This window comes from Barbus barbus (genome assembly GCF_936440315.1).
Source record: "Barbus barbus genome assembly, chromosome: 50".
NCBI classification, from domain to species: domain Eukaryota; kingdom Metazoa; phylum Chordata; class Actinopteri; order Cypriniformes; family Cyprinidae; genus Barbus; species Barbus barbus.
Window position 1 is genome coordinate 217,718 of NC_136728.1, and position 12,279 is coordinate 229,996.

The following is a 12,279-nucleotide window of genomic DNA, read 5'->3' on the forward strand; positions in this document are numbered from 1 at the left end:
TTCATAACTTTGGATTTTCATTCAAAGCATCAATTGAATGAATAAATTTTGCAGCCCAACTAAAGCAAACACTGATCTCCATAATGGTGGCATAATTTTAACCAATAAAACATCAACATCTGATCCGCCGTAATTCTCAGTAACAGCAGGTGTGCATCACTAATGCTCAATCATCATTTAATTAGTCACTTAATTATCTCATTAACTTTAACTCTTTGAGGACTTGGGATTTGACTTGAGACTTGCTTGTGACTTGAAAGGAATGACTTGGTTCCTCCTCTGGTGAAATCAGCTGCTGAGTTCATGGGTGGAATAAACATATGGCGGGGCTTTTACTTTCTGACCCCTGGATTATCCAACTCTGTCTGTAATATATCTGCTTGTTTTACACTCCTTGGTATTGTGAGCAAATGAAGCCTCCTGAAATGAATGCTTTTGTGAACCACTTGGCTGAAAAGCTTAAAGCTTCACGAGGTTTCATCTGCCCATCACTAGGAAATAGTAAGAATAAAAGAAAATACTAAGACAGCTGCATAATTTATTCATGTTGCATTGCATGCTGGGAGCCATGGAAGAGTTTTGATTGGTGCTTCCAGAATGCAATGCGACATGAATAAATTATGCAGCTGTCTTAGTATTTTCAGGCGTGCCGTAAAGCAGAGAGGAGATGGAAGCATGATCGGCTGACTGTGTCTCTTGAGATTTTTAAAGAGTGTCTGGTTAAGTTTCAGAGCGCTGCTAAGTCACCTAGATCAAAATATTTTTCAGATCTGATTTCTGCACACTGTCATAGACAAGATTTTATTCTCCACAACAAATTCAGTTATTTATCCGAATTCCCAGTATTCTAGGGAGCTGTCAGCAGGGCTCTGTGAGAAATGTTTGGCATTTTTTGTTGATAAAGTGAGTGATATTCGCTTATCTTTTACCTCACAGCTCTCAGACCTGTCTTTAAATTTGCCTGCTAGTCCATTTTTATTTTGTCATTTTCAACATGTCTCTTTAATCAAACTCTCTGATCTCGTTAACAAAATGAAGACTACTAAGTCCTCACTAGATGTTTTTCCCCCTGAGATCATAAAAGCAGCCTTTCCAGTAATTGGACACAGTATCCAAGTGTTGGTTAACTCATCTTTGAATACTGGTGTGGTTCCTAATTGCTTTAAGCATGCGGTTGTTCAGCCTTTGCTTAAGAAGCAAGGTTTGGATGAAGGTTGTTTTAACAATTTTCATCCTGTCTCAAAATTATCCTTTTTGTCAAAGCTTTTAGAAAAAGTTGTCCAATTACAGTTGATCACATTCTTAAATACAGCTAATTTATTAGAACCTTTTCAGTCTGGTTTCACTGCTTATCACAGTACGGAGTCTGCTTTGCTTAAAGTGTTCAATGATATTTTGGTTGCAGTAGATGCCGGTAAAAATGCGTTACTGATTCTACTTGATCTTACAGCTGCCTTTGATACCGTGGATCATAATGTTCTTATTGGGTGGTTAGAACATCTGATCGGTATCAGGGGTACACAGCTTTACAATGGTTCAACTCTTATCTCAAAGACAGGTCTTTTTCTGTAGAGCTAGGCAAGTTTTCCTCATCACCTGCCTCAATTATTAGTGGAGTACCTCAGGGCTCTATGTTGGGACTTATATCTTTTTAACTTATATATGCGCCCTCAGGGGGATATTATCAGGAAGCACAATGTTTCTTTTCATCTATATGCTGATGATACACAGTTGTACCTCCCACTAAAACTTGGTGAGTCCATTCAACCATTGCTGGAATGTATCTCAGATATTGAAAAATGGTTATTGAATAACTTTCTCCAACTAAATGAGAACAAAACAGAAATTATTGTTTTTGGTCCGCAAAAAATTTGAATGAATATCATTGAGGATCTGGGCAACCATTTCCCCTCCATTTCCTGACAGGTTAGAAACCTGGGTGTTATAGACTCAGAATTATGTTTATCCAAACAAGTTGATTCGGTCGTTAGGAACAGTTTTTATCAATTACGGGTCATTTCCAAACTTATATCGTTTTTGATTTTTTAAGATTTGGAGAAAGTTCTGTAACAGTCTTGGAGACTGTCAACATGTTTTCCCTGTAATACCTCTGGGGGCGCTGGTGAGTTATAGGTATCTAGGAATATAACTCTGTATAGACAAAGAGGAAGATAGTTAGCTGGGGAGAGGTAGGTCTGGCCTACCTGATCTTGTCTCACATTTTGTTTCGTGGGGAACTTTTGTTTATTGCCCAGTACAAGTGAGTAATGCTTTGTTTCTTATTTCTGGGATTTGATTTTTTTGTGTATGTGTTTAGAATGTTTGCTAATACTTTGTATTGTTTGTTGTAAAGGGGCCTCAGGTCATGTGCCTACTGTTTAATGGGTTAGCATGAAGCGCTAATTCGGCATGATAAGGCCTGCTTAAAGGGTAACATGGAGCATTTAGTGTTGCTACCCGTGTTGGATGAAGCCCATGGCCTATAGGAGCTACCAAAACATCTACCTGTGTGAAGTTCTGTTGGTGGACGGTGTCTCACAAGGATTATATATTTACATTGGTCTTTTTGGAAGAAACAGCATGAACTTTGGATGGTTTGTTATGTTTTTGCAAGCCTTTTTTGTGGTGGATTATTGGATGTCGTTTACAACTTGCAAGCTTTTGGATTAGGAGTATATGGACTATGGACACTTCTCTTTCACATCAAAATCCCTCAGATAAGAAGTATTGTTTCTTTTACCTGTGCGACTGTGTTTTGTGATGTCTATCTTTGAACTGCAATATATTCAATCTGCTGTTACTTGCATAGACAAATAATATATGTCTTCAAGCTTGTTGATTTTCTTTGTTGGGTGTTTTTCTGTCCCACCTGGGTCACTACTAATTTATAAAATTTGGTTGAACATTCCTTGAATCCTCCCTAAAATTAGATTTATAGCCTAAACTTTTGCATGTCAGAGCGGTGGTTATAGTTCTTCATGCTTTTATTACCTCACGTTTAAATTGGTGTAATTCTCTGTACTCAGGTCTTCCTCAGTCATCGCGCTCACGTCTCCAGTTGGTTCAAAATGCAGCTGCAAGACTGCTGACTGGGGCAAAGAAATATGACCACGTCACTTCAATTTTAGCCTCACTACACTGGCTCCCGGTCCATTTTAGAGTTCAGAGAGTTTAGAGAGATTCTGCTGTTTGTCTTCAAAGCTCTTAACAATCAAGCTCCGTTTTATCTTAAAGTTCTTCTTATCCCTTTGTCAACTACCAGACATTTAAGATCCACTGACAGGGCTCTTTTATCTGTCCCTCGTTCCCATTTGAAAACCAAGGGTGACAGAGCCTTTTCAGTCAATGCCCCTCGTCTATGGAACCAATTGCCTCTAGAATGCCGTCTTGCACCTTCCATTACCAGTTTTAAATCAAGATTGAAAACATATATTTTTTCCTTAGCATTTTAATGTCAATTTATTGATGTTTTATTGGATGTCTTGTTTGCTTCTTTTCTTTTCTGTTTTCTTTTCTTTTCTCATTTAAATTTATTTTACATTGTTAAGCACTTTGGATAGCTTTGCTACACTGTAAAAAAAAAAAAAAAATCTGTTAAATTTACGGTAAAATACCGGCAGCTGTGGTTGCCAGAATTTTACCGTGAAAAATACGGTAGCAACATTTTAGGATTTACAGAACTGCTAACATTTACAGTGAAAAAACGTATTTCATTAACTGATACCATGTTAATATACAAACTTTTCAGTTAACTCATTTTATTTGCAGAAACCGACTGCACTTAAATTGTCCAACTGCCATTTATTTATAAACTAATATTTGTAATGTTTAAGTAAAGTGAGCATAAGGGTATTGAGAACTATTTTGCTTAAGCACATGAAGAAAACCCTACTGATTTATGCAAAGTCATTAAAAGCATCAGTTCAATTAAAATCTCTTGCAGATAACAGCAATACACGTGTGATTAAAATTAGCAAAGAGATTCTCACTGCATCAGTAACTATACAGTTACTGCCTTTAAATAAAGCAACATGCAGCATAGCATCAGTGTTTCTGTGTCCGCCCTTGATTTAAACACAGGCTCCACACTCCAGCACAATGGTGACCTGGAAAACACAACAGAAAGTTCAAAAGCTCTTTTAAATGTTGTGCTTTCATCTGAAGTCACCATATTGCCAACCAGTGGTTATTTTAGATGGACTCTTGAATCTTGACTTGTCAAAGTTAGTTATAATTTGTAACAAACGTACTGCCCTACAGCAGTTTTTAAACACACACAGACATCAACAATCAGCGTATGAATCTCCAAACTGGTGACAATCAAAAATGATTAAAAAAAAAAAAATATATATATATAACAAATAAAAAAATCGGTTCAACTCTGAACATCACAAAACAGTCTACTGAAAAGTCTCAACCAAAACAACACCAAAATAAATTAAGAAAATAGTAAGACCTTTATTATTAATAGTCACCATTATTGAGGTTCGTGTGATGATTCTTGATGTCTGTGGTTGTCGAAATTGGGCTGTAGCTTTTGTCTAAAGGCTTTGTGCATGAAATGTTTTTAAATTCTTTCATAGTAGTGTGTCAACTTATCTTGTAGTATAATATTGTTATTATAAGTAATATGAAGTTAATTACAAATCACCCGTATTGGTTGATTCAAACTGAGATCAGTGAATTGGGTCATTAATTGATGATGACCATCAGCAGTTAATAAAAGCTACTTAATTTGTCTTGGCTTTTCTCGTCATAACAAATATGCTTCACACACACAGTTATAACAGCCAAATAAAAACTAGCATTGAAACTCCCGTACTTGTATGGCCCCAACCTCATTATAAGAATAATCACGTCAACATATTCCAAGGTTGTCCGGTTGCCCGATCTTGTGTGAAACGCATCCTTCTCACACAATCGACACATACCAATTTCAACCCATTTGTCCCCTCAACTTGGCAACCTACAACCAAGTAATGCTGTTGATATCTGCGCAGTAGTGATGCGTGCATGGCTGTTATATCTGCAGGCGCTGTGGATAATCCATGGGTCAGGTAATTAAAAAAATGCATTCTGGTTATTTGCGGGTGGGTCGAGGGTGGATAAGATAAATCATTAATGATGTAAATATTAACTACATTTTCTAAAATATGAACGTGTTTTAAATACATTTTTTCATCAGGCATACGATTCCGGAAATGGCTATGTTCCTGACAAATAAAGACTCCGCCCCTCCCCCATAGACATGCTCCATGACCCTCTGCAACTGCCCAAGTTTCTCATGTGGCCCCTTGGGAAAATTAATTGCCCACCCCTGCCCTACACCCTTATTCACTATTCCCTACATGAGTATCCTAATACAGTCCACCTGACAGGGAGAATTAAAACTAATGAGTGAATTCAGAACAGTCATATTCTGTCAAATGTAACAATCAGATTTACTAAATGAAACAAATTAATTTGACTGAAATATTAATGTACAATACAGTTATGTAAATTCGTGAACTGATAATGAGAGTAAATATTTAACTGAACTGTATAAATGTTTTTGGTTTTGTGGGTCACCATTGTGCTGGAGATAGAGCCTGTGCTTCAGTCAATGATGAGCCACAAACACTGATGATTTGCTGCTTTATTTAAAGGCAGTAACTGTGCTGTTGCTGATGCAGCGATGCTGTCTTTGTTGTGTTATCACAGACGTGTGCATAGCTAACGGTGAACTGCACAGATTTGAATTAAAGTCTTTTTTTTAAAAAAAGGAACCACAGTTGCCTGTATTTTACTGTTATTTTACACACACAATTTATGATAGCACATTGTCATTTTATTTTCTCAGCCCTTCAGAGATCAAACTGAATCAAACCCATGGTGTTTCTGAACTAATCTGTGCAGTTTTCGAATGCTGTTCACCACACAGTGGTGCTGTTACACAAACTATGAAATGCACTACTCACCAGAACAGAACACTACATAGCCTATGACAATCACAGTATGACTAATATATTGAACAGGCAAGCAGGAATAACTCAGCATGTCCATATCAGTTATGTGTCAGTACAATTCACAAAATATTTTTTTTATTATTTTATTTTTTTAGACACCATCACAGAATTTTAGTTTAGTAAAAATGCCTTTCAATGCAATTCACTTTGAACTGTTAAACATTCTAGTTATATATGTTTTGTATTGTTTTGGGGTCTTTGATAGCAAAGAAAATCTTGTGTTTCTCATGTTCTAATGAAAGGCCAGAGGAAATGTGTGTCTAGAACTAGGAATGCAACACACAATTAAATATTTTTAAACGGTTTAGTTAAGTTGTTGCCTTTTTTAATTAGTTTTGATATTATAGTTTTAATATTACTATACAGTAACCTCATGGAATCAATGGTGCATTTAATGAACTTTTAATTGAAAAGAATAGAGAATAAAACTCAAACGAACAAAAAACACAACTGTTTGACACCGAATAGCACCTGCTAGCCCCATCCTAGCTCCCATGTTTGTGTTTAATTTTTTAATTTTATATACAATTATAAAATAAAACGCAAATTATAATCGGGCCTGTTTTAGGCTTTTTCTTATTTTTATAGCCTTAGACGGTGATGAAAAAAATTACTCGCCATCTCCTCATTGGACGTGCCTTTAGAGAGAAATGCATCTTTACGGTTACATGAAAGCATTTTTGTTTTCGATTTGAATGATTTCGTTTTAAAATAGTAATTTAAAGCAGGGACGTGCACAGGGGGGTTGCTCAGGTTGCCCTGGCAACTGCCCATATGCCCATTTCGACTCACCTTGCCCTTCCGAGGAAAAAAACAACAACATCGTACAATGGATGCAGATTTTCACGTAGGCCTAGATTAATAATAATAATTAAAAAAAAAATCGAAAAGCCTCATTCACTTCTCTTCGGGCACCGAAAGTGAAAGTCAGTAGGGGAAGGGCAAACTCTGTTTACGTGGCTGCTGCAGCGCTGCACGTGACGGGCACCTGAGCTGAGCCTGCATGAGCGGGCGCGAGATTGTCGCGGTTGTCGGGTGAGGCGTCTCATATGGAGCGATTTTTGTGCCGATATTTATCAAACAAATCCAGTGTTTTGCAAATAAACACAATCTGCTTTGCAAAGAAAAACTCAACTTTCAAACAAACGCAAAGTGATTTTCAAATACAAAACTCTATTTGAGAGAAAATGCAGAGGTGTGGACAAATATATGTATTGTGTGTTACAACTGTGAGACTCATTTGCCTTTTTATGAGGAAACTTGGCTTGATTTTCTCACAAATGCGACAGGCTGATTTTCTCACACGAGTGCGGGCAGATTTTCTCACACGAGTGCAATTGAGCAAATTTCTTTTCCAAAACAGCAGATGGCGCTGTCGGTCAATTTATGCTAGTCTCCCGAGACCTGAAACACCTCTTTACCTTTTCAGACCAATATGAGTGGGGAACAGGTGAGTTTCTGTCTTACTAGATCTATAATTAACCATTTAGATATAGATTTTCACAAAGTGACCCTACTACAGTGTCAGTGAAATTCACAACAAGTCTGTAAAGTTGTTAACATGATTGATTAGCTCAAAAATCAGAGGTGAGGAGGCACATAGGGCAGGTAGGCCTAAGTGATGATCACCAAATATGAGATGAGAGGACCATGCTAGAAAGTATAGGGTTAAAGAGCTGCATGCTAAATAATTGTAATCTAAAAAAACAATGGCTATTTTAGAGGTCATTTCAAAGATCTTGCCTGAGCAGAACATAATGACTTGATAGGATATTGATAGGGATATTGATGTAGGGATTTTCATGACTCAAGTCATGTTTTTCTGTGTTATTATTAGTAGTAGTTAAGGTGATTGAGTGCTGTATTTCAGTATTTTACTTCTTTGTGTATATATATTTTAATAAAGACCCTGTTATTCTCAGTCCTTCATATAGCCCGTGAGTTGTTTTTTTTTGGGGGGGGGGGGGTGCCCTTTTTTCAGGTCAGAGCAACTGCCCCTCAAAATTCCTGTGCACGTCCCTGATTTAAAGCTTTCTGTATATATGTTTATCATATCTGTGAGTCAATTCAATCAATTGTGAAGCGCTCTTGTTGAAGACAGAAAGTGCATAGGCCTAGGCCTACTCTGTTTTCCTATTCATTTTATAAAAGCACAATTTTTTTGATATTGTGAATGTAAGCATATTTAACAAAAATGGTAGACCCTTTAAAGTTCAGAATTATATATTACTCCTTACCTTTATGAGCAAAAATTAAGCCGTATTTTAAGTTGTTTCTACTGTAAGAAAAAAATGCAAGTGACCACGCGCCTCCATGTCATATAAAAGCATGCTTTAGCTCCTCTCCGCACAAACTGTCTAACAGCGCACGTATATGGGTTAAACATTTAAACTAACTTTGTGATATGTTTGAACTGTTTTATATCTATAGATTTTATTTTAGGCAAGTCGTCTTGATTTGAGAAGGCTAAATTGATCAAACGTATATGTGATCAACTGGCCCCTTGGTCGTTACAAAAAAACAAAAACAAAATAGGCCAACATTTAACGAACAAAAAATGCTCCAAACGATTTTCTAAATTAACTTTATTAAAAAACGAAACGAAATATAATAGGCTAAATAATAATAATAATAAATAACTTTTCCATTACATGCAAAACTTAACTATTTTAATAGCTGAAATAGCAGCTATAAATTGTGTGAAATTTTAATTGAGTGAGTTTTGAGTTTTGGAGTAACCTGGATGACTGTGAGACTCCCGGCCTGACTGACATTTTGTCCCAGCATTAAATAATTTGTGAATATTACTATATTAGTAAATACTTGTGGCTTGGACAGCTGGAAAATTAAAAGTGTACTGCAGTTCTGCGCTGGAGAAACTTCGATGACTGTAATCAGTGTGTGAAATAACCCAATTTGTGGGCGGTGGGCCCATGCTCCTCCAATTACTTATACACACACCTAATGCCATTTAATATAAATAAAGGACAAGAGTGAGAAATGTTACAGATACATTATTATACTATTCAGCCCAATATTGATTTTTATTTGCACTTCACTTTTATCCAAATGAACAGAAATTTTCGCACATAATTTATCAATGGGACATGCGATTATTATACAATGCTATATAACCAAGAAATAATGTATTAGCATACTATAGCCTATATAGGCTAGCTCACATTATTATATCATTATATCAAATCATTTGAGTAAACCGATTGCCTTAAAACCCCGGCAAGTTAGGTTAACTCAAACTGTTTGAGTAAACAATTCCCCTTGGTTTAAACCATGTAAATTTAAAAACTTGCAGTTAAGTAATTAAGTGATTAATTAAGTGCTGATTGAGCATTAGTGATGAACACCTGCTGTTAACAAACAGAATCACTGAAGAAAAGAGAAACACCATCACCTTAGATGAAATCAACTGAAATAAAATGCATTAAATCTCAACATCTGATTAAACAACCCCACAAACTATTTTACAGCCTCTGCACTGGCTACCTATTAAGTTCCGTATCATTTACAAAATATTATTACTTGCCTATAAGGCCCTAAATGGTTTAGCTCCTGCGTACCTAACTTGTCTTCTACCACGCTACAATCCAACCCGCTCTCTAAGGTCACAAAACTCTGGACTTTTGGTACTACCTAGGATAGCAAAGTCCACTAAAGGAGGTAGAGCTTTTTCACATTTGGCTCCCAAACTTTGGAATAGCCTTCCTGATAACGTTCGGGGTTCAGACACACTCTCTCTGTTTAAATCTAGATTAAAGACACATCTCTTTAGCCAAGCATTCACATAATGCATCTTATAATCTTGTACTGCAGTTATATCTGATCAAATGTACATTATTATTATTCTTTAGCTTGGGTTGAACAAATCATTTTTGCTTAGATGGACCAGCAGCTACGCTAATTATGTCTCTATTTGTTTCTCTGTTGATTAACATTCCGTGGTAACTAGGAATGACAGAAGCTTCAGTCTGGATCCAACCCTTAAATGATCTGAGATGACCGAACACCTGAGAAAAGATGATGCCAACCCCTCAGAGGAACTCAGAGGATGCCAACGCTCAGACCACATACAGAATTACCACATTTTGCCATAAGTTAAATATATTAAGGTTCTGCAATATATAAATATATTGTGGAAACTTAATTTCCTGTAGAGCTGCTTTGCAATGATTTATATGGTAAAAAGCACTATACAAATAAACTTGAACTTGAACAAGTTCCCAGCATGCATTGCAGCTTGAAAACATTTGATGTTAATTAATATGAAAATATTATCATTGTTTTACATTTTTCTGGCTTAATGTATGTTGCTGTTGTTACTGTCAGTTAGCTGTTAGATGTGGAACAGAGTTCATATTTTTACTGATTTAAAATTTGTTGATCCTCACCATGTTTGAGAATCATGTGCTGAGGTACTGTATATTTGCATCTCACTGCAATACGTTTACTGTATTTGTTCATTAACATGAATGTTTACCTTTGGATTTAAGAGACAAATGCTGCCCGTCATATGTCAAAAGGTGAATATAAAAGAAAGTGGATTGTTAAAAAAAAGAGTAGTGCAAAAACATTTTTGGTTGCTCTGACAGGTCTTTTAACACTCAGTAGACTGATTTTTGTTCATTAGATGAACTGAAGCTTAAAGTTGTCGTGCTAGTTGAGTTAACTTAAGAAGTTGATTGTGATAGGTTGCCTTATTTTTTTGAGTTAGGTCAACTTTTTTCTTTTTTTTTACAGTGTGGAAAATAAATTTAGGTATTTTTAATGGGTCAAAGCCTCCTATCAATTTAAATTTAATTGAATTGTAATTTAACATAATCTTGTCGGTTAACGGTTAATATGGCTTAATGACCGTGGGTTAGGAGAAATAAAATAACCGAAATGAACCTATAAACGTTATTTCTTATAAACGTTAATCAGAAATAATACAACTGCACCTGTTTATGATCATTGCTTTATTATCAACAGTGGCCTATCTATCTAGTCTATAACAAAGTACAAAAAAAAAAACTCATGACACTTAAAAATCATTTTTTTTACATAGGCCTATACTATTTAATATAGGCTGTTTTGTTTCAAATGGATGAAGAACAGGCTACTAGCCTAGCTTATACTATATGCAATAGGTGAAATTATTTATGGAAACAGCTCAAGGGCTATTTTTTTGCAATACGCCAAAACTTATGCGACAATTTGGTTTTTTTAGGGATGATGTCATGACGCACACCATTTTATCAGTAAAAGGCCAGTTAGATGGAAACATATTCTCTTTGTCGATAACAAAACATGATTTGGAAAACATGAATGGAAACTTGATTTGTGACATGTAACTTTCAGTGGTGCACAAACCTCATCTGTCAGAATCTTTGGACATTGAAAACCAGCATCACTTCAGTACTTACACTAACTGTCACAACTGGTAGATCTTAGAGAAACAACCTCTTCTGTGTACTGCAGCAGTTTATTATCTTCCTTTTCTGTGTTTAGACTCATAAGCAGAATATATATGTCATACTTCTGCAACCTAATATTCTTGGCCAGAAACCATGTAATGTGAAATGCTTAGTCCAATTAGCATTTGTGAAAATGAATCTGAAACACTTGAAAACACTCACATCAGTGAAAAAAAAATAAGATAATGTATTTAATAAACAAGAGATACTGCATTCTTAGCTCACTCAGATTCTGCTGCACACATCTGGGTGCTTTTATGTGCATGCTGAGAAACCGATACCTTTTCCAGCTGGCTGATGCCCTCTTCAACACAGCAGATAGAGGCCACGGTCCTCAGCGCGTGTGCATACAGAGTACTGAAGCAGTCCTGTCGGCAGATCTTCAGAAGGGCCACCACAGCTCCCTCCTGTGGAACACATAAACTGTCCGCATTGATAAATGCATTCAAATATCAATGAATAATCTGCTGAGAAAAACCAACCTCCAGCAACATCTGAGTGAATTTGTATTATTTTTATTAAATAAATATATTGTAGTCAACATTAGTCAATATAACTATATCAGTATATTTAGTATATCCTTGTGCTATGTGAATATGTGAAGGGGTAAATCGTGTGTGTGTGTGTGTGTGTGTGTGTGTGTATGTGTGTGTGTGTGTGTGTGTGTGTGTGTGTGTGTTGTGTGTGTGTGTGTGTGAAATTTTTAACCCAGAACTGTGGATGATAGAAATTGGTCGCCACTACAGAGAAAATGACTGCGAGACGAGCTAACCACTGTCATTATGTGAATAAGCTTAATTATG

At 36.2% G+C, this 12,279-nt stretch overlaps 1 protein-coding gene across 1 annotated transcript in view; it reads right to left on the minus strand.

The window, feature by feature from the left end:
• The window catches only part of insc (INSC spindle orientation adaptor protein), a 118,829-nt gene that overhangs the window by 30,347 nt on the left and 76,203 nt on the right, over positions 1-12,279 (minus strand). Inside the window, exon 7 of the mRNA XM_079414492.1 lies at positions 11,758-11,883. Within this exon, the coding sequence (XP_079270618.1) occupies positions 11,758-11,883 (126 nt within the window). The remainder of the gene's footprint in view (positions 1-11,757; positions 11,884-12,279) is intronic.